This window comes from Heteronotia binoei, chromosome 7 (genome assembly GCF_032191835.1).
Source record: "Heteronotia binoei isolate CCM8104 ecotype False Entrance Well chromosome 7, APGP_CSIRO_Hbin_v1, whole genome shotgun sequence".
In the NCBI taxonomy this organism is placed as follows: domain Eukaryota; kingdom Metazoa; phylum Chordata; class Lepidosauria; order Squamata; family Gekkonidae; genus Heteronotia; species Heteronotia binoei.
In genome coordinates, this window is record NC_083229.1 from 7253183 (window position 1) to 7275941 (window position 22759).

At 48.8% G+C, this 22759-nt stretch overlaps 1 protein-coding gene across 4 annotated transcripts in view; it reads right to left on the reverse strand.

The window, feature by feature from the left end:
• Positions 1–22759, reverse strand: part of LOC132574922 (adhesion G protein-coupled receptor B1-like) — a 162641-nt gene that overhangs the window by 68473 nt on the left and 71409 nt on the right. For all 4 annotated transcript variants that reach the window (XM_060243178.1, XM_060243176.1, XM_060243175.1 and 1 more), the window contains 3 exons: positions 21905–21974; positions 11661–11727; positions 5189–5274 (listed from right to left, as the gene is read on the reverse strand). In XM_060243178.1, coding sequence (XP_060099161.1) covers positions 5189–5274; positions 11661–11727; positions 21905–21974 — 223 coding nt within the window. The remainder of the gene's footprint in view (positions 1–5188; positions 5275–11660; positions 11728–21904; positions 21975–22759) is intronic.

Genomic DNA, 22759 nt, shown 5'->3' on the forward strand with positions numbered 1-22759 from the left:
CTGCCAGAGCTATGGCTGACCCAAGGCCATGCCAGCAGGTGTGAGTGGAGGAGGGGGGAATCAAACCCGGTTCTCCCAGAGAAGAGTCCGCACACTTAACCACTACACCAAACTGGCTCTCCATTGTAGGTCTCAAGGGTCAGCTGAAAGCAAGCCGGAAAAGTATGGTCTTACAGGCTTTGCGGAACTGAGTGAGGTCCCACAAGGCCCTGACCTCTTCTGGCAGCTGCTTCTACAGGTAGGGGGGCTGCTACTGAGAAGGCGCGATCCCTGGTAGCTATCAGTCTCGCCTCTCTCGGCCTGGGGATCACTAAGTGATGCTGAGTTCCCCATCTCAGTCCCCTCTGTGGGAACAAACGGTCCCTCAGGTAGGCAGGTCCTCGGCCATAAAAGGCTTTATGTAGCCAATCCTCCAAGATGCAGCCAATCCTCCAAGAGCTTCCAGGGCTCTTCATACAGGGCCTACTCTAAGCTACAGGAGGATTGGCTACATCAGGGGTGTGTGGCCTAATATGCAAAGGAGTTCCTGCTACAAAAAAAGCCCTGTATATATGAAGCTATCCATAGACTCCAGTCAGTTTGGGGAGGCCCTATTTTGACGGTTACCACCATCTGAAGGGTGGCAAACGACAATAACAGTTACTGAGCCTCCTTCAAGTGTTGTTTGATGCCTTCAAATGCAATTTTAGTCGCTTAAGTGTATTAATGTTTTTAATATATATATGGACCTTGGGTGGAAACGCAGCATTAAAATATTACAAACAAAGGAAGAACATAAGAAGAGCGTTGCCAGATCAGACCAATAGTCTAGTACCTCCTTGCCTCTGAACACCCTTGTTTTGTACCCTGTGCTGACCCTAGGGCTGCTGGGAAATTCCTGGAGATATGGGGGCACAGCTGAGGAGGGTGGGGCTTGAGCAGTGGAAGGACTCATTTGAGTATAAGGCCACAGAGTTCACCCTCCAAAGCATCCATTGTCTCCAGGGGAGCTGCTCTCTGTAGCCTGGAAATCAGTTGTTATTCTGGGAGATCTCCAGGCCCCACCTGGAGGTTGACACCCTTGGCTGACTCCCCAGATTAAAATGTCAGGGGCTTCAGCGGGGAAGCCTGAAAGCTCAACTCTGTAGAATCCATGGGTGGCTAGATACGCACCATCGTATTTCATGCTGAGAAGGCATCTGGGATTTGGCCACAGTCGGACACAGAGATTTAGACTGGATGGCCCATTAGCCTGATCTGACAGGGCTTCTCTTATGTTCTTATGTGACACAGAATGTTGGACTGAATGGGCCATTGGCCTGATCCAACATGGCTTCTCTTATGTTCTTATGTGGCACAGATTGTTGGACTGGAGGGACCATTGGCCTGATCCAACATGGCTTCTCTTATGTGACACAGAGTGTTGGACTGGATGGACCATTGGCCTGATCCAACATGCCTTCTCTTATGTTCTTCTGTGACACAGATTATTGGACTGGATGGGCCATTGGTCTGAACCAACAGGGCTTCTCTTATGTTCTTATGTGTGACACAGAGTGTTGGACTGCATGGGCCATTGACCTGATCCAACATGGCTTCTCTTATGTGACACAGAGTGTTGGACCGGGTGGGCCATTGGCCTGATCCAACGTGGCTTCTCTACATTCTTTTGCAGGTATTCATTTGGGGACATTTGATATATTTAAGCCATCAGCCTCTTCCTGTCTTGCAAATCATACTTCTGATTATTGCAAAGGGGGGGACTCTATAATCGCATTCCATTCTCACCCCCCCTTAAATTTTGCCAACTCAATTGCATCCAAATATTTGTGTGTGTGTGTGTGTTTTCTTTCCAACAGAGTTCCAAACACCCCAGGTCAAAACACAACCACATCGAAGACCTTAACGGACACAGCTTTCCCAAGAGCCTCTGCATTGTCAACAAACGGTACATCTCAAAACAGGCAAACGAGATAAGCAGAGTCACTCAACATGGAGAACACTTTAAAAAAAAAAATTACACGCAAGCAAAGAAATGAAAGGAAAGAAGAGATACAAGAAGCAACATCCCACAATTTTTCTTGCTTTGCCCCCGTGGCGTTTTCATTTTCAAAGCATGCTTGGACACAATCGATAACCAGCCAGAGCTAAGTTGTATATAAACACTTGGCCGTGTTTGAGTTCAAGAGAATAACTCCCAATAAAACGCTTCTGTCACCATGCGGTGTGACGTAGGATTAATGTGCTCTGCGGAACATGCAGAGGTAAAGAAAAGGAATGCACAGATTTCCTCCATTCTCTTCGGCCATCGTTCTAGCGGATGGGTATGCTCTAACTACCACTTCACCTGCCTAATAGAACATGGGGAAATTCCAAAACTAATTGCAGGAACGGTACATGAAACTGTCATTCACGGATATAGACCAACGGTCCATCAATGGTCCATATTGTCTTCTCAGAATGGCAGCAGTTCTCCAGGCTTTCATATGGAGATCTTTCACAACACCTAAATCCTTTTATCTGTAAACTGGGGCAATCCACTTGGCAAGCAAAACATCTCCAGTTAGAAGAACCATATAGTAGGTGATGTGAAGGCCTCAGCTGGAGACCCGGCTCTGATGTGGTAAGACTATGCTCCGGTAAGATTCTGGTAAGACTGCTCTGCTCTGGTAAGACTTTACTCAGCTCTGGTAAGACCTCACCTGGAGTACTGTGCTCAGTTTTGGGCACCCCATTTTAAGAAGGACATAGGTCCAGAGGAGGGTGATGAAGATGGCCTGGAGACCAAGTCCTTTGAAGAAAGGTTAAGGGAGCTGGTTATGTTTAGCCTGAAGAGGAGGCGGCTGAGAGGTGATATGATCACCATCTTCAAGTACTTGAAGGGCTGTCCTATAGAGGAGGGTGTGGAATTGTTTTCTGTGACCCCAGAAGGTAGGACCAGAACCAATGGGTTGAAATTAAATCAAAAGAATTCTCCGGCTCAACATTAAGAAGAACCTCCTGATAGTTAGAGTGGTCCCTCAGTGGAACAGGCTTCCTTAGGAGGTGATAGGCTCTCCTTCCTTGGAGGTTTTTGAGCAGAGGCTAGATGGCCATCTGACAGCAATGCGGATCCTGTGAATTTAGGGGGAGGTATTTGTGGATTTCCTGCATTGTGCAGGGTGCTGGACTAGATGGCCCTGGGGGTTCCTTCCAACTCTATGATTTTATGACAGTAGGTGATGTGAATGGCCTCAACCAGTGACCCTAGAGAGCTGCTGCCAGTCCGAGTAGACAATGTTGACCTTGATGGATCAATGGTCTGATTGAATATCAATTAGCTCCACGTGTGTTCGTGTGATCACTTTGCTCCTCGGCTGAACTCCATAAAAGGGAATCAATTTTAGATGGCCAGTAATTAGGATCCTTTTATCTGCCTTTTTGTCCTCGTTACAGGTTGGATCCCATGAATGGGAGGAGTTAACAGAATGGATCTTCCCAGTGTTTCCCTCCTTCTTACAACCCACTGCATTCCTTTCCCCAAAGGGCTGGAGGAATCCTTGAGGACGCAGTGGGATGTAGCAAGGGGAAGGTGCCAACTGAAAGGAATGGGCAGAGAGTTCCCCTTATCTCTTCGGTGAGGAATTGCTCTATGTATGAGAGAGATCACATAAGAGGGGAAGGAGTGATTTTGGCTCATCCCACCACTGTTCTGTAGCCTCCTGGGGGAAGCTTGGTGACCCTCAACCATACACTCATTTGACAGATAACACTGGAACCCCCCACCTCATCTTATGTGTTTTAGGGTAGCTGCATCTTTATCTTTACTGCCACAGGAGGTGGTGGCAGCTGCATGCACAGATGGCTTCAAGAAGGGATTGGATCAACATCTGGAGCAGGGGTCCATCGGTGGCTATTAGCCACAGCATATTGATAGAACTCTCCATCAGGGACAAGTGATGCTCTGTATTCTTGGTGCTTGGGATGGGCAACAGGGTGAGGGCTTCTGGTGTCCTGGTCCCACTGATGGACCTCCTGATGGCACCTGTTTTTTTGGCCACTGTGTGACACAGAGTGTTGAACTGGAGGGGCCATTGGCCTGATCCAACATGGCTTCTCTTAGGTTCTTATGTGTGACACAGAGTGTTGGACTGGATGGGCCATTGGCCTGATCCAACATGGCTTCTCTTGTGTTCTTATGTGACGCAGAGTGTTGGACTGGAGGGGCCATTGGCCTGATCCAACATGGCTTTTCTTATGTTCTTCTGTGTGACACAGAGTGTTGGACTGGATGGGCCATTGGCCTGATCCAACATGGCTTCTCTTATGTTCTTATGTGACACAGAGTGTTGGACTGGAGGGGCCATTGGCCTGATCCAACATGGCTTCTCTTAGGTTCTTATGTGTGACACAGAGTGTTGGATTGGATGGGCCATTGGCCTGATCCAACATGGCTTCTCTTAGGTTCTTATGTGTGACACAGAGTGTTGTACTGGATGCCTGGATGTACGCTGGACCTGTTAGGGGAGGGCGGGATATAAATAAAATAAAATATAAATAAATAATTCAACATGGCTTCTCTTATGGTCTGGCCCCACGGGTGGACCTCCTGATGGCACCTGGGGGTTTTTTTTGGCCTCTGTGTGACACAGTGTTGGACTGGATTGGCTGTTGGCCTGATCCAAAATGGCTTCTCCTGTGTTCTTATGATAGCCAATATCCAGGGAAGGGAGGGTGCGGAATCGATCTCTTAGCATCCCAACTGATCTCCAGATTACTGAGATCAGTTCCACTGGAGAAATGAAGGGTGGACTGTATGGCGTTATAGCCCACTGAGATCCATTCAGACTTCACCTTCTCCAGGATCCTCCTCCAAATCTCCAGGAATTTCTGATCCCAGAGCTGGCCACCCTACATAACACACAAAGCTGCGCTGCAACACTTCCTCATTTGGCCCTGGGTTCAGCATGATTTGGGTCAGTGCGCTTTGATGGGACATGTCTTAGAAGATGGATTTGGAGTGCGTTCCCAAACCGCACCGCAGTCAATGCCTCTCTGCTACAATGGAACCAAAGCCCACCCGGAGAGTTTCTATTTTCTCTACCAGTTATCCTTTTTCCACTTTATCACCACTCCATTCCTCAGCTCCGGCCCGGTTATCGATTGTGACTTTTCAAAGGTCCAGGTTTCACTCTTGGCTTAGAGGTATTATGATTGATAGAAGGCATACCCTGCCCGTTCCTTCAGTTTCTTATCTGTTATTCCATCTTTGGATACAAGTTTGTTAAACACCAGAATACCAATAACCATGTTCACCTGTTGGGAGAAGAAACAACAACAGAGAGGTGTGGGTTGACAGCTCAGCCTGCTCAGGTTCAGAAACATCGTCACGTACGAAACGACCATTGAAAGTTGCCCGTTCACTGCAAACCCCCACCCCACCCCACCCCAATCCTGCTTACCCATGCTAAAGAGAGGCTAAGAGCAAACCGTTGGGGGGGGGTCATCAGAATTCGCACCAAGGTCAAGAAAAATCGGAACTGGGCCTCCCTCTGATTTTCAGCCCTGATGCTATTTGCACAATGGACGTTCGGTGTCTGGGAAGGCAGACGTTGGAGCTGAACCAATTTTTCAGGGGAGCCCCGTGGAATACCAATAGGCGGGAGGTGACCGGCGCATATGCATGAGCAATGACATTTCCGGTTGGTCAAGGGTATGGCTTTCAACCGCCTTCACTACAAGTTTCAGCAGCAGCTGCGTTGGTAGGGTTGCCAATCCCCAGGTGGGGGCAGGGGATCCCCCGGTTTGGAGGCCCTCCCCCCGCTTCAGAGTCATCAGAAAGCAGGGGGAGGGGAGGGAAATGTCTCCCCCAAAATATCCCTCAAGTTTCAAAACGATTGGACCAAGGGGTCCAATTCTATGAGCCCCAAAAGAAGGTGCCCCTATCCATTACTTCCTATGGAAGGAAGGCATTGAAAAGGTGTGCCGTCCCTTTAAATGTGATGGCCAGAACTCACTTTGGCGTTCAATTATGTTTGTCACAACCTTGATCTTGGCTCCACCCCAATGTCTCCTGGATCCACCCCCAAAGTCTCCTGGCTCCACCCCCAAAGTCCCCAGATATTTCTTAAATTGAATTTGGCAACCCTATGCGTTGGGGCTCCTGGGAGACGTCAGCATCCTAGTTATTTCTTTGTCGGTGGGTTCGGGTTGTTTCAAGCTTGCCTCGGTTTCCTGCGGGAGGGAATGTCCTAGAGAGACGCAGCCTGTCACCTGACACGACAGGCAGGCCGATCGTAGGGCTGGGACTACATTTCCCTTGATGCACCGGGGCAGCTTCCCAGGGAAATCGTTCCAAAATGTTGTGCTAAATATACTTCTGATGGATTTTCCCATGCAGACGCTCGCCTGTCCTGATTCTCTCGTCCTTTGCTTTCTGGTATTTGGACGCGGGGTGGAGTTCTAGCAGGAGCAACTTTACATGTTAGGCCACATATCCCTGATGTAGACAATCCTTCAAGAGCTTACAAGGCTCTTTTTTTGTAAGCTCTTGGAGGATTGGCTACATCAGGTGGTGTGTGGCCTAATATGCAAAGGAGCTCTTGCTAGAATTCCAAGCTCTTGGAGGATTGGCTACATCAGGGGTGTGTGGCCTAATATACAAAGGAGCTCCTGCTAGAATTCCAAGCTCTTGGAGGATTGGCTACATCAGAGGTTTGTGGCCTAATATGCAAAGGAGCTCTTGCTATAATTCCAAGCTCTTGGAGGATTGGCTACATCAGGGGTTTGTGGCCTAATATGCAAAGGAGTTCTTGCTAGAATTCCAAGCTCTTGGAGGATTGGCTACATCAGGGGTTTGTGGCCTAATATGCAAAGGAGCTCTTGCTAGAATTCCAAGCTCTTGGAGGATTGGCTACATCAGGGGTGTGTGGCCTAATATACAAAGGAGCTCCTGCTAGAACTCCACCCCTGTTTGGACGTATTTATTACATTAGTATGCCAGTGACAGGATTAATATCCCCCCCCCCCCCGGATTTTTGGGTTGTCAGGAGGAGAAAGAGGAAGACCCAACTGATGTGCAGCAAAAAAGGAGAAACTGGATTTCCCTTCACTGCCTGAAGGAGTGAAGTTTCAGAGTGGCTCACAATCTCCTTTCCCTTTCCACAAGAGACACCCCATGAGGCAGGTGCGGTTGAGAGAGCTCTGACAGAAACTGCTCTTGAGAGGAGGAGTTCTGAGACAGCTTGTGGTTGATTCAAGGTCACACCAGCAGGTGCATGTGGAGGAGTGGGGAATCCAACCCAGTTCTCCCAGACAAGAGTCGGTGCACTTCACTGCTACACTAAACTGGCTCTCAACACGCCCATGGAAGTGACTTGGAAGTGATGTCGTCGCATTGGAATTGATGTCATCACAATGGGGACACAGAGGTGACGCTCGGGTATTTGGGCACAAACTGTATGGTAAATTTGGTTTCTACCATAGAATTTTTTGCCTAAATACCAAAGCATCACCTTGATATGATGATGTCACTTCCAGGTCACATGGGATACGACGTAGACACATTGCTGCACTTTAGCCGGATCGTCCTCTTTTTCTGGACAAGTTCCCCCTTGTTGGCCATCTAATCAGCCGTGGGGTAGTGGAGTCTGGTAGTGGGGGTGGGGGGGAGGCTGGTAACTCTATTGGATTGTCTGACTCTTGACAAGACAAAGGTTCCATGGGCTGGCAGAAAGGCAGGCCAAGGACTTCAGATCTCTCCCATCTTGGATGGGGTTATACTTCCCTTGAAAAGCCATTCCATAGCTTTTGAGTGCTGTGGGACACGTCAGTCACCTTAGAAAACCTGCAGTGGTTCAGAGGGCTCATGCCCACCTTTGGCTGGCACATCAGCTGCATTCATTCGTGGTCAGACAGATCATGCCTTATATTAGGGGTGGTCAAACTGTGGCTCAAGAACCACATGTGGCTTTTTCACATATATTGTGTGAATCTCAAAGCCCCCACTGTCCCATTGACTGGCTTGTAGAAGGCATTTGTTTCTCTAAATCACTGGTGGGTTGGAAAATGCATTTGAAGTTAAAGTTGCTTTCTTTCTACCTCCCTCCCTCCCTTCCTTCCTTCCTTCCTTCCTTCCTTCCTTCCTTCCTTCCTTCCTTCCTTCCTTCCTTCCTTCCTTCCCTCCCTTCCTCCCTTCTTTCCTTCCTTCCTTCCATCTTCCCTCCCTCCCTCTCTCCCTCCCTCCCTCCCTCCCTTCTTTCCTTCCTTCCTTCCATCTTCCCTCCCTCCCTTCCTTCCTGCCTGCCTGCTCGCAAACATCTGACGTCTGTTTCTTGCAGCTCTGAAACATCTGGTGTTTATTCTATGCGGCTCTTTTGTTAAGCAAGTTTGGCCACCCCTTCTTTCTATCCATCCCGACTGGGCTACTGCAATGCACTATACTTTGAGCTACCCCGGAGGGGCATTCAGAAGCTGCAGCTCGTGTGGAATGCTGCAGCCAGGCTGCTGTTCAAGGCTCCTGAGAGCACATGACCCTGACATTACAGCAATTGCACTGGCTGCCAATCTGCTCCCAAGCCCAATTTGAGGTGTTAGTTTTGACCTTTAAAGCCTTACATGGCTTCATCCTCTCCTGGTGCCAATCACTGTGCTGCTGTACCGTGTGGCATCTGTGAATCCCACAGAGATCGCAATCTCCAGGGCTGTCAGGCATCAATAGAGTGAAAAACACCATTCACTTCATCTGTCATTCCTTGTTAAATATTATTTAAGATTCCATCAAGCCCATTTGTTAGCATTTTTTTAAAAAAAACTAAATTAGAAATCTGCAAGAGCCAGAGAGTTTCCTTGGGGGGATGATGCTTTAACCCAGGGATGGTTAAACTTGCTTAACGTAGGAACCACATAAAATAAATGGCAGATGTTTCATAGAATCATAGAGTTGAAAGGGACCTCCAGGGTCATCTAGTTCAACCCCCTGCACGATGCAGGAAACTCACAAACGCCCCCCCCCCCTAAATTCACAGGATCTTCATTGCTGTCAGATGGCCATCTAGCCTCTGTTTAAAAACCTCCAAGGAAGGAGAGCCCACCCCCTCCCGAGGAAGCCTGTTCCACTGAGGAACCGCTGTAACAGTCAGGAAGTTCTTCCTGATGTTGAGCCAGAAACTCTTTAGATTTAATTTCAACCCGTTGGTTCTGGTCCTACCTTCCAGGGCCATAGAAAACAATTCCACCCCATCCTCTATATGACAGCCCTTCAAGTCCTTGAAGATGGTGATCCTCTCATCTCTCAGCCGCCTCCTCTCCAGGCTAAACATCCCCACCTCCTTCAACCTTTCCTCTCCAGAACCCTCACCATCTTCGTTGCCCTCCTCTGGACTTGTTCTAGCTTGTCTATATCCTTCTTAAAATGTGGTGCCCAAAACTGAACACAAGACTCCAGGTGAGGTTCTTACCAGAGCAGAGTAAAGTGATACAATCACATCACGTGATATTTGAGAGTCTCAAGGGAGGGAGGAAGGCAAGGAGGGAGGGGGAAGGGAGGGAGGAAGCAAAGAAGGGAGGAAGGGAGGGAGTGAGGAAGCAAGGGAGGGAGGAAGCAAAGGAGGGAGAGAGGGAGAAGGGAGGGAGGAAGGGAGGGAGGGAGGAAGCAAGGGAGGGAGGAAGCAAAGGAGAGAGGGAGGAAGGGAGGAATGCGAGGGAGGGGGAAGGGAGGGAGGAAGCAAGGGAAGGAGGGAAGGAGGAAGAGAGGGAGGGAGGAAGCAAGGGAGGAAACAAAGGAGGCAGGAAGGCAAGGAGGGAGGGGGAAGGGAGGGACAGAGGACACAAGGAAGGGAGGGAGGGGGAAGGGAGGAAGGAAAATGGAGGAGAGGGAGAGATGGAAAGAAAGCAATTTTAACTTTAAAGGCATTTTCCAGGCCTTGCAGCTGGCTTAGCCTAAATAATAAGCCTAAACGGGGCTATTTCTTGTTACAGAATACAGCAGAGTTATTTGGTCACTATAACCTCTTGGTTGTTTTCGTTCACACTCCAGGGTGACCTCTCTCCAGTTTTTTTCCTCCTGGAGGTTGGCAATCATATAGGTATATGCAGGGCTTTTTTTTGGTAGCAGGAGCTCCTTTGCATATTAGGCCACACACCCCTGATGTAGCCAATACGTGATTTAAGGAGAGAAATGCCTTCTCCAAGCCGGCCAATGGAGAGGCAGGGGCTTCAAGAGCCACACAAGATGTTTAAAGGGGCTACATGTGGCCTCCTGAGCCACGGCTTGGCCAGCCCCGCTCTAACCTCTTGATTATTTGAGGGCTGAACTGGACCATAGAAGAGACACAGAGCTGCCCCGTCTTGCTCGCCTTCCTCATGATGTCTAAAGAAAGCCAGCACGGATTGTGACTGCCTGAAACTCAGCTGTCAATAACCAGCCGCATGCAAGGGAGAATGCCCTGCGGTTCAGTGACATCAGAGGATGTGCTGGGCTTTCTTAGGGACTGCAAGGATGATGCAAAAGTCTTACTGAATGAAGAACGACCTTATTTTGCAATGTTTCAGAGGGGAGCCGTATTGGTCTGCAGTAGAAGGACTAGATTCGAATCCAGTAGCCCCTTAGAGACCAGATTTTTCAGGGTATGTATTTTTGAGAGTCCAAATGCCATTGTTGGTCTCTGAAAGGCTACTGGACTCGAATCTAATTTTTTTTTTTTTTTTTACAAAAGGACATTTTACTCAAAAACGTTCTACTTAATTTCCCCCCCCCCCCCTCCAATTTCAGATTATGGACACCGTGTGTAAAACATTTCAGATCTGTTTAGGGCTACCAGGTCTGTTTTGTGGGAAACACCTGGAGACTTCGGGGGCGGAGCCAAGAGAGGGTGGGGTTTGGGAAGGGGAGGGGCCTCCGCCTGGTGCCCCTCCCCTTCCCAAAGTCCACCCGTCAAAGCAGCCAAGGGAGCTGATCTCTGCCAGCTGGAGAACAGCTGGAAAAACAGGAGATCTCTAGGCCCCACCTGGAGGCTGGCAACCCTAGGATTGTTCATTTTTCTGAATTAGGATCTTGTCTATGGATGTGGCCAAGAAATTCTGCTGAAGCTAACACAATTTCTGACACAAATTCTGCTGAAGCTAAGCGGGGGCGCGTCTGGTCAGCGTCTGAACAGAAGGTATCCAGGGACAGCCCTCTCTCTCTCCACGATTTCCTTCTTGGTTTCCACATTGTAAGGAAGTAGAGACAGGGATGTAATAAATAAGTAATTATTTTGGCATCACTTCAGCATAGTTACAGGCATGGGTGGAATTCTAGCAGGAGCTCTTCTGCATGTTAGGCCACACCCCCCTGATGTAGCCAATCCTCCAAGAGCGTACCAAAAAGAGCCTTGTAAACTCTTGGAGGATTTGGCTACATCAGGGGGTGTGGCCTAATATGCAAAGGAGCTCCTGGGCAGGCCTCTGTTACGGCAACATGGGAAAAAAATATTGCAATACCAACATTCTGAAAGGATTTTCGTTCGAACTGACCCATTGCTAGGATGGTGACACTCTTAATTAATCCAGGAAAAAAAAATCCCTATGGAGAAAGGACTCTAGCGCAAGCATTTTTGGCTTTCCTTCAGGCTTTGATTCTTCCAGAAAACAAAACAAAAACAAAACAGAGACATGGAGAAGGCACACACAGAAAAAGAAAGCGGAGAAGCGGAGTCAAATACCAAAACGACAGCAGCTGCTGGTCCCACGAAGGCGTAAAGGAGACCACCTTCCAAAGACAGCCAACAACTAGGAAAGAAAGAAGGAGAATAAGAGACATTAGCTCAACACTACCCTGAAGGCACGGTATGGCCATCAAAAAAGCACACATCAAAATAGCGAGAATCAAAACCAAGGAGAATTCTTCCCATGGAGGAGACTAATTATGGGACAAAAAAATCAGCACTAACAAAGCAAAAGGCGTAAATGGACAAAGAGAACCTGGCCCAATGACACTTGAAGAGACTTGTGGAGAGCCAGTTTGGTGTGGTGGTTAAGTGTGCGGACTCTTATCTGGGAGAACTGGGTTTGATTCCCCACTCCTCCACTTGCACCTGCTGGAATGACCTTGGGTCAGCCAGAGCTCTGGCAGAGGTTGTCCTTGAAAGGGCAGCTGCTGTGAGAGCCCTCTCCAGCCCCACCCACCTCAAAGGGTGTCTGTTGTGGGGGAGGAAGGTAAAGGAGATGGTGAGCCGCTCTGAGACTCTTCGGAGGGGAGGGCGGGATATAAATCCAATATCTTCTTCTTCTTGAAGATGGTGATCATATCACCTGTCAGCCGCCTCCTCTCCAGGCTAAACATGCCCAGCTCTTTGAGCATAGTGCCGGTTAGAATTTTGTTGGAGACTTTTCAGTCCCTCTAGGGAAAGGAAGAATTATCCCTGCAGTTTTGGGAACGCCAGTGAGAATGCTTTGTAATTAACATTGAACCTTCATGTCTTTCATCAACCAGTTTTTCACGGCGCACCCTATGCCAGAAGAATAATCATAGCAGGGCTGGCCAAGTCGACTTCCTCCACATCGGGACTCCTCCTTCCAAGGATTTCTGTATTTGATGTATATTCTTAATCCTTTATTATCGTTACAAAATAAAAAGGTAAAGGTCGTCCCCTGTGGAAGCACCAGTCGTTTCCGACTCTGGGGTGACGTTGCTTTCACGTTTTCATGGCAGGCTTTTGACGGGGTGGTTTGCCATTGCCTTCCCCAGTCATCTCCACTTCCCACCCCCCCACCCTCAGCAAGCTGGGCACTCATTTGACCAACCTCGGAAGGAGGAAAGGCTGAGTCAGCCTCGAACCGGCTACCTGAACCCAGCTTCGGCCAAAATTGAACTCAGGTCGTGAGCAGAGAGTTCAGACTGCAGTACTACTGCTTTACTACTCTGTGCCAAGGGCCTTTTTCTTGTTACAGCATTGTTATTTGGTCACTATAACCTCTTGGTTGTTTCCATTCACACTCCAGGGTGACCTCTCTCCAGTTTTTTTTCCTCCTGGAGGTTTGCAATCATATAGGTATATGCAGGGCTTTTTTTTTTCTTGTAAAAGGAGCTCCTTTGCATATTAGGCCACACACCCCTGATGTAGCCAATCCTCCAAGAGCTTGGAATTCTAGCAAGAGCTCCTTTGCATATTAGGCCACACACCCCTGATGTAGCCAATCCTCCTAGACCTTACAGGGCTCTTCATACAGGAGCAAGCTCCAGGAGGATTGGCTACATCAGGGGTGTGTGGCCTAATATGCAAAGGAGCTTCTGCTACAAAAATATATGGGGCAGTTGGTGCATCTCCTTTGAGTATATGAGGTAGGGTTGCCAATCCCCAGGTGGGGGCAGGGGATCCCCCGGTTTGGAGACCCTCCCCCCACTTCAGGGTCGTCAGAAAGTGGGGGGAGGGGAGGGAAATGTCTGCTGGGAACTCCATTATTCCCTATGGAAATTTATTCCCATAGAAAATCATGAAGAATTGATCCACGGGTATCTAGGGCTCTGGGGGGGCTGTTTTTGAGGATAGAGATACCAAATTTTCAGTATAGCATCTAGTGCCTCTCCCCCAAATACCCCCCAAGTTTCAAAAAGATTGGACCAGGGGGTCCAATTCTATGAGCCCTAAAAGAAGGTGCCCCTATCCTTCATTACTTCCTATGGAAGGAAGGCATTGAAAAGGTGTGCCGTCCCTTTAAATGTGATGGCCAGAACTCCCTTTGGAGTTCAATGATGCTTGTCACAGCCTTGATCTTGGCTCCACCCCCAATGTCTCCTGGCTCCACCCCCAAAGTCTCCTGGCTCCACCCCCAAAGTCCCCAGATATTTCTTGAATTGGACTTGGCAACCCTAATACGAGGCCGTTGGTGCATCTCCTTCGAAGCCTATTCAAGGCCCTGTCCCAAAATCTTGAGTTTAGAGAACGGGAAGGAAGTCTGGCTTTCGTGTGATGAAGCACACATCGGTTTGTTGCCAGTGACACCGGCTCTCTCTAAAGCCCCATTAGATAAGTCCAGCGGCCTTCGGCCTCTACTCTTCTTCAGGGATGCCAGACCAGAACTTCCAGCTGCGATCAGCGTTCAGGAGCTCAAGATCTCCTGCAGAGCAAAACTGGAGCTTTGTCACTGAGCTACGTGCAGCTTTTCGGTCCCCTGGCAATGCAGTGACCAAATTCTCGCGCTTCGCGAACAGCCGAGAACTGACCTCTTCCCTCCAGGCTGATACTAACAAGTCTGTGTTTGCAAACACTGTGCTCGCTGTGACAGATTTTCAACTCTGCGGCAGGAGCGAGGAGGTCCTGGAGAACTGCTGTTTACTAACCGCCCCCCTCCCCGCCCTTTAAGACTGCTGTTGTTAGAATGCTTTTTGTACTGAGTTTCTAGTCTGCTTCAAGTATTGTATCTCAAAGCACAAATTCTGATGGTCTTAGGGAGCAAAAGAGGGACGCATCATTTTGGCGTTTTAATTTTTTAATTTAATTTCATTTGTGTTTTATACCCTGCCCTATCCTGCAAGCGGGCTCAGGGCAGCTTACAACATTAAAACATTACAATGACAATCAATGAGGCAGATTGAAATTAAGCTATCTCATAAATATAATTTTAAAAAGGTAGTCCCCCGTGCAAGCAGCAGTCATAGAATCATAGAATCATAGAGTTGGAAGGGACCTCTAGGGTCATCTAGTCCAACCCCCTGCACAATGCAGGAAACTCAAAAACACTTCCCCCTAAATTCACAGGATCCCCCTAAATTCATAGTCGTTTCCGACTCTAGGGTGACTTTGCTTTCACAACGTTTTCACGGGAGACTTTTTACGGGATGGTTTGTCGTTGCCTTCCCCAATCATCTACACTCTCCCCCCCCCCCCCCCCGGCAAGCTGGGTACTCGTTTTACTGACCTCAGGAGAATGGAAGGCTGAGTCAACCTGGAGCTGGCTAATTGAACCAGCTTCTGCTGGAATCGAACTCGGGTCATGAGCAGAGGGCTCCGACTAGGGTTGCCAAGTCCAATTCAAGTAATATCTGGGGACTTTGGGTGTGGAGCCAGGAGACTTTGGGGGTGGAGCCAGGAGACATTAAGGATGGAGCCAAGATCAAGGCTGTGATAGGCATAATTGAACTCCAAAGGGAGTTCTGGCCCTCACATTGAAAGGGACGGCACACCTTTTCAATGCCTTCCTTCCATAGGAAATAATGTAGGGGCACCTTCTTTTGGGGATCATAGAATTGGACCCCCTGGTCCAATCTTTTGGAAACTTGGGGGGTATTTTGGGGAGAGGGACTAGATGCTATGCTGAAAATTTGGTGCCTCTACCTCAAAAAACAGCCCCCCCAGAGCCTCAGATACCCATGGATCAATTCTCCATGATTTTCTATGGGAATAAATCTCTTTAGGGAATAATAGAGCTCCCAGCAGACATTTCCCTCCCCTCCCCCCGCTTTCTGATGACCCTGAAGAGGGGGGAGGGCCTCCAAACCGGGGGATCCCCTGCCCCCACCTGGGGATTGGCAACCCTAGCTCCGACTGCAGTACTGCAGCTTTACCACTCTGCGCCACAGGGCTCTTTACACGTCAATATAATACATATAGATTAATTCAAAAAGACCATAATTCAGGCGATTGGCACAGCCTGAGACCACCTTCTAACAATTGGTACAACTTCAGATAACTGGCACAGCCGAGGACCATAATTTAGACACTTGGCACAGTTTAAGCACCTAGATAGTAAATTGCTGAAGAAGCAAAGATTTCAGAGGATGCCCGTTAGATCAATTAGAAGCCTGGCAGATAGGGTTGCCAATCCCCAGGTAGGGGCAGGGGATCCCCCGGTTTGGAGGCCCTCCCCCCGCTTCAGGGTCGTCAGAAAGTGGGGGGAGGGAAATGTCTGCTGGAAACTCTATTATTCCCTATGGAGATTTATTCCTATAGAAAATCATGGAGAATTGATCTGCGGGTATCTTGGGCTCTGGGGGGGGGGCTCTTTTTTGTGGTAGAGGCACAAAAATTTCAGTATAGCATCTAGTGCCTCTCCCCAAAATACCCCCCAAGTTTAAAAAAGATTGGACCAGGGGGTCCAATTCTATGAGCCCCAAAAGAAGGTGCCCCTATCCTTCATTATTTCCTATGGAAGGAAGGCATTGAAAAGGTGTGCCGTCCCTTTAAATGTGATGACCAGAACTCCCTTGGGAGTTCAATTATGTGTGTCACAGCCTTGATCTTGACTCTACCCCTAATGTCTCCTGGCTCCACCCCCCAAAGTCTCCTGGCTCCACCCCCAAAGTCCCCAGATATTTTTTGAATTGGACTTGGCAACCCTACTGGTGGAAGAGCTCCATCTTACAGGCCCTGCGAAACTAGATAAGTCCTGCAGGGCCTGGATCTCCAGCGGGAGCTCATTCCACCTGGTAGGGGCCCAGACTGAAAAGACCCTGACCCTTGTTGAGGCCAATCGGGCATCCTTAAGACCAGAGATCATGAGAAGATGTTGTGTGGATGATCTCAAAGTCGGGGGGGGGGACTTGTATGGGGAGAGGCGGTCCGGAAGATATGCAGGCCCCAGGCCTTTCTAGCCAAGATGCGAAGATGACCACAAGGTAAGTTTGTATTGTTGCCTTCCTTTAGGTGGGGGCTGGAGACCTGGAATTTCAACTGATCTCCAGACTTAAAGTTTGGTGTAGTGGTTATGCATGCGGACTCTTATCTGGGAGAACCGGGTTTGATTCCCCACTCCTCCACTTGCACCTGCTGGAATGGCCTTGGGTCAGCCAGAGCTCTCTTATCTGGGAGAACCGGGTTTGATTCCCCACTCCTCCACTTGCACCTGCTGGAATGGCCTTGGGTCAGCCAGAGCTCTCTTATCTGGGAGAACCGGGTTAGATTCCCCACTCCTCCACTTGCACCTGCTGGAATGGCCTTGGGTCAGCCAGAGCTCTCTTATCTGGGAGAACAGGGTTTGATTCCCCACTCCTCCACTTGCAGCTGCTGGAATGGCCTTGGGTCAGCCAGAGCTCTCTTATCTGGGAGAACCGGGTTTGATTCCCCACTCCTCCGCTTGCAGCTGCTGGAATGGCCTTGGGTCAGCCATAGCTCTCTTATCTGGGAGAACCGGGTTAGATTCCCCACTCCTCCACTTGCAGCTGCTGGAATGGCCTTGGGTCAGCCATAGCTCTGGCAGAGATTGTCCTTGAAAGGGCAGCTGCTGTGAGAGCCCTCTCCAGCCCCACCCACCTCACAGGGTGCCTGTTGTGGGGGAGGAAGATAAAGGAGATTGTGAGTCGCTCTGAGATTCAGAGTGGAGGGCGGGGTATAAATCCAATATCTTCACCTTCTACGGAGATAAATTCCCCTGGATAAAATGGCTGATTTGCAGGGTGGAGTCTGTGGCATTGTACCCCACGGAAGTCTCTCCCCGCCCCACATCCTGTCCTCTCTTGTCTCTAACCCTGTATCTCCAGGAATTTCCCAACCTGCAATTGGCAACCATATCTGTGGTTCCCTGCATCAGATGTATCCCAGTTCAGCCAAACTGGAGACCCCAGTCGCCTCTGCCAATTCCTTAGCTATCGGAAGGAAGCTGAAGCTGATGGCTAAAAGAGATGAGGTGCTCGATGTGTGAGTGGATGGCCCATTGATAGTTAAATGTCAGGGGTGCGGCCTAATATGCAAATGATCTCCCACTAGGCTTTCTCCACAGAAAAGCCCTGTGTGAAACGCAATGGTGATGTCAGGGGGTGTGGCCTAATATGCAAATGATCTCCCACTAGGCTTTCTCCACAGAAAAGCCCTGTGTGAAACGCAATGGTGATGTCAGGGGGTGTGGCCTAATATGCAAATAAGCCCCCACTGGCCTATTTCTACAAAAAAAGCCCTGACTTTATTCTTATGAAAACAGGACTTTATCCTTGTGAGAACAGTCTGTGACTGACCCAAGATCACCTAGCAACGTTCCCATGGCCCAGTGGGGCTTTGGCTCTGGTTCTTCCAGCTCCTAGTCCAACAATCTAACCATTATAGCACACTGGCTTCTTGTTGGAGGATTTTTTTTAAAAAAAAAATCTGAATGGAGGTGATTAGGTGGGAATCTGAAATCTCTCCCAAGCCATTTTCTGCAGGGAATATGAACACTAAATTCTGAGCCTCCAGATCCTTCAGTCAGAGCAACCGGCTTCTCCATTTCTCCCAGTCCATCTTTTAAATTTCAAAAAGGTTGCCCTCTGGTCAAGGGTTCATGGATAGGGTTGCCAAGTCCAAGTCAAGGAATATCTGGGGACTCTGGGGGTGGAGCCAGTAAACTTTGGGGGCAGAGCCAGGAGCAAGGTTGTGACAAGCATCATTGAACTCCAAAGGGAGTTTTGGTCATCAGGCTGAAAGGGGCCGCGCACCTTTCTAACACTTTCCCTTCATTGGAAATAATGAAGGATAGGGGCTCCTTCTTTAGGGGCTCATAGATTTTCACCCCCTGGTCCAATCTTTTTGAAACATGGAGGGTATTTTGGGAAGAGGCACTGGATACTATGCTGAAAATTTGGTGCCTCTACCTAAAAAAAACCCAGTCCCCTCAGAGCCCCAGATACCCGCGGAGCAATTCTCTATTATCTCCTGTAGGAATCGGCCTCAATAGGGAATAATGGAGTGCCGGACAGACATTTCCCTCTCCCCCCCCCCACCTTATTTCTGATGATGCTGAAGCGGGGGGAGAGCCTCCAAACCGGGGGATCCCCTGCCCCCACCTGGGGATTAGTAAAGCACACAACAAACACCGTGTAATTATATGCTGCAAAAAAAAAATGCTTTAAACATTTAACTTATACGTTTCTTCATAATTCTTTGTACGCCCAACCCTCTACACAAACTTCTCATTAGCCCAACGTCCATAAACAAAATTCCAATAGTTGATACCACTCTGGACACTTGTAGAAATACGGTACCAAATTCTGCTGTCAATTCCTTCAATCCGGAGAACCACTTGTGCAAAAAAGAAAGATTTTTCAGGAAGCTGTGGTGAGTGAGCTGTGACCTAAGCATCGGTTCCGGGAGGAAGGATAAACGGCCAAGCAGAAGCGGTAATGAAACGCGATTTAAACCTGGGACTCGTGTCGCCGTACCTGTTGGATTCTGCTACCTCGGGAATGAATCATAATTACCGGTACCGTCTGCGTCTATCAACAAGGAGGAAGCAATTGACAGCGGAATTTGGTACCATATTTCTACAAGTATCCGGAATTGTATCAACTATTGGAAGTTTGCTTATGGACTTTGGACTAATGAGAAGTTTGTGTAGAGTGATGGGTGTATAAAGAATTATGAAGAAACTTACAAGTGAAATGTTTAAAACATTTTTTTTGCAGCATATAATTACATGGTGTTTGTTGTGTGCTTTACTGATCTGTACACTGTGGTTTCTGGTCTGTTTAAATTCTCACCTGGGGATTGGCAACCCTATTCATGAATAATAAAGATTTCCAAGAAGATGCCTTTACCCAAAATGATTTATGCATATCGGATTTCTGGAGATCAGCGGAAAGTGGGCAGGAATATATATATATATATATTGTCTACATGCTCCAGAATTTTGCACTCGATTGCCTTTGTTTTCCTCCTCAGCAGGAAATAATTTCCATTTGCCCTCTTCTCTGTTTATCTATGACCACTGGGGGATCTGCCATGTGGCCATATGGAATCTCTAAACCTTGATGGACCTGAACATCATTGCTGAGCCATTCGGCATGGAGTTCTCATTCATTTTGTCTTCAAGAGCATCTGCTCCTCTCCCGCTCGGTGCCAGAGCCGGGCCTCTGGGATCTTCTGCTAGCCAATGTTACTGAGCAACAGTTGGAGAACTGGAGCTCAGTGGTAGAGCAATTGGAGGGCACGGAAAACACCCCCTGTTCATGTTCCTACAGTTGATCACGGACTCAGAATAAATGCAAGGGAACTTCAGTTCAAAACAAAGGCCGTTTCCCCACAGAGCTTACCTCGGAGCGACGTCCCTCTTCGCCGCGCAGCGTCTGCGCGGATTTCCCACCAACTGCTCCGAGGAACCAGGAAGTTCCCGACCTTTTGCGTCGCAAATGGAAACCGCTAAAAACCAGTTTACGTTAGCGACGCAAAAGCCGCGACTCTACTTGGTTACTCGGAGCAGTTGGTGGGAAATCCGCACAGACGCTGCGCGGTGACGAGGGACGTCGCTCCGAGGCAAGCTCAGTGGGAAAACGGCCAAAGACTTCTCTGTTACCACCACTATGTCTGAAATAGTCATGGGATAATTGATACCAGAGCCAGTTTGGTATAGTGGTTAAGTGCGTGGACTCTTATCTGGGAGAGCCGAGTTTGATTCCCCACTCCTCCACATGCACCTGCTGGTATGTCCTTGAGTCAGTCACAAGTTTTTGCAAAGCCGTTCTGACATGTTTAAATCAAACCCCTGAGAAACCGATGCCCTCATTTTAACCCAGAGCTAACATTACAACAGACTTTCATTTATTGCAACCACACAGTAGCCCCCCAAAAAACCGGGATACTTAACGGGTTCCGTACATGGACATCGATCTGCTATTCCAACTTAATTGTTGTTTCAGCCCAGTCAACACAAACTAACAAACACCACTTTCTCTTTATTTAGGACTTCCTGCCATTCCAAACTATTGTCTGATGAAGTGTGCTTCTAGCACACGAAAGCTGACATTCCGAATAAAACGTTGTTGGTCTTAAAGTTGCAACGTGACTCTTGCTTTCCTCTCAACAGCCGTTTCTGTCAGAGCTCTCTCAGCTCCACCCACCTCACAGGGTGTCTGTTGTGGGGAGAGCAATGGCAACAGATATCAGTTCTCCGGTGAAAATAAATGCTTGGGTGGATAGACCTCATGGCGCTATATACCAAGGTGAGGTCCCTTCCCCCCCAAGCCACACCCTCCCCAGGCTACATTTCTAAATTTCCAGGTATTTTCCAGTCCAGAATCTTAGTAATGCCAAAGCGTGAGGATGGAAAGGGGGAGGGCAGAATTGGCACAGAAAGTACATCAAAGTCTCTTGATCCATCAAACATTTCTGATATGGATTGGGGCCCAAAAGAAGGAGGAGGAGATTGGATTTATACCCCTCCCTCTACTACCCAAAAGAGTCTCAAAGCACCTTACCATCTCCTTTTCCTTTTCCTCCCCACAAGAGTTTGGTGTAGTGGTTAACTGCGCAGACTCTTATCTGGGAGAACCAGGTTTGATTCCCCACTCCTCCACTTGCAGCTGCTGGAATGGCCTTGGGTCAGCCAGGGCTCTCTTATCTGGGAGAAGCGGGTTTGATTCCCCACTCCTCCACTTGCAACTGCTGGAATGGCCTTGGGTCAGCCGTAGCTCTTGCTAAGTGGTTAAGTGCACAGACTCTTATATGGGAGAATCGGGTTTGATTCCCCTCTCCTCCACTTGCACCTGTTAGCATGGCCTTGGGTCAGCCAGAGCTCAGGCAGAGGTTGTCCTTGAAAGGGCAGCTGCTGGGAGAGCCCTCTCAGCCCCACCCACCTCACAGGGTGCCTGTTGTGGGTGGAGAAGATAAGGAGATTGTAAGCCGCTCTGAGCCTCTGATTCAGAGAGAAGGGCGGGGTATAAAGCTGCAGTCTTCTCCTTCTTCTTTTTCAACAGACACCCTGTGAGGGAGGTGGAGCTGAGAGAGCTCTGGCAGAACTACTCTTGAGCAGAACAGCTCTTCAAGAACTTGTGATTGACTCAAGGCCATGTCAGCAGGCGGAGGAGTGGGGAATCGAACCCGGTTCTCCCAAACCCGCTACGGTGGTCCTGCCTCCCAGATATCCAAGGTCACATGATGTTTGGTGCTAAGGTCAGCTCTTCAGTGCCTGTTGACCCTTTCCTGCCCATGGAATCTGACATGGAATCGTTTATTACGAATTCTGGAGGACAAATTCATCCCAGGAAAGAATGAGAGGGATTACTCACTAATTCACGGTGCCGTACCCCTTGGCTTTCGTGAATCCCACAGAGATTGCAACCACCAGGGCTGGGAGGCCTAAACAGAGTGAAACAAAAGAGAAAGAGTTACTTGCAAAATGCAGAATTATTTTCCTTAAGGTATCTGCTTCCTCCCTTCAGCGTCACCCGCTCATCTCCAGACAACATCGATCAATTCCCTTGGAGGAAACGGCTGCTTTGGAAGGCGAACTCGATCGGCTCACGTTTCACTGGAGTCCCTCTCTAAACCCCGCTCTCCCTGGGTTCCACCCCAAATATTTGAGAATTTCCAAAGGTGGAGTTGGCAACATTAGTGGCTGAACTGGATGTGGGTCTTGGGTTCGGGTTATAGCACTTCAGCGGGTTCCCTCTAAGCTGCAGAGTCTTGCGAGCAAAAATGCTACTTTGTGAGCTACTGGCACTATTGTGAGCAACTGCATAAATGATTGTGCTCTGCGGTCATCCTTCCTGAGCGAAGATAAAAATGCGTGAGGAAGGGAAAGGTCCCCCTGTGCAAGCACCAGTCGTTTCCGACTCTGGGGTGATGTTGCTTTCGCAACGTTTTCACGGCAGACTTTTGACGAGGTGGTTTGCCATTGCCTTCCCCAGTCACTTACGCTTTACCCCCAGCAAGCTGGGGACTCATTTTACCGACCTCGGAAGGATGGATGGCTGAGCCAACGTTGAGCCGGCTACCTGAAAACCCAGCTTCCACCGGGGATCGAACTCAGGTCATGAGCAGAGTTTAGGACTGCAGTACTGCAGCTTTACCACTCTGTGCCACGGGGCTCTTTAAGGGCTTAAGGAAAGGAAAGGAGAGGTCTCCTGTGCAAGCACCGGTCG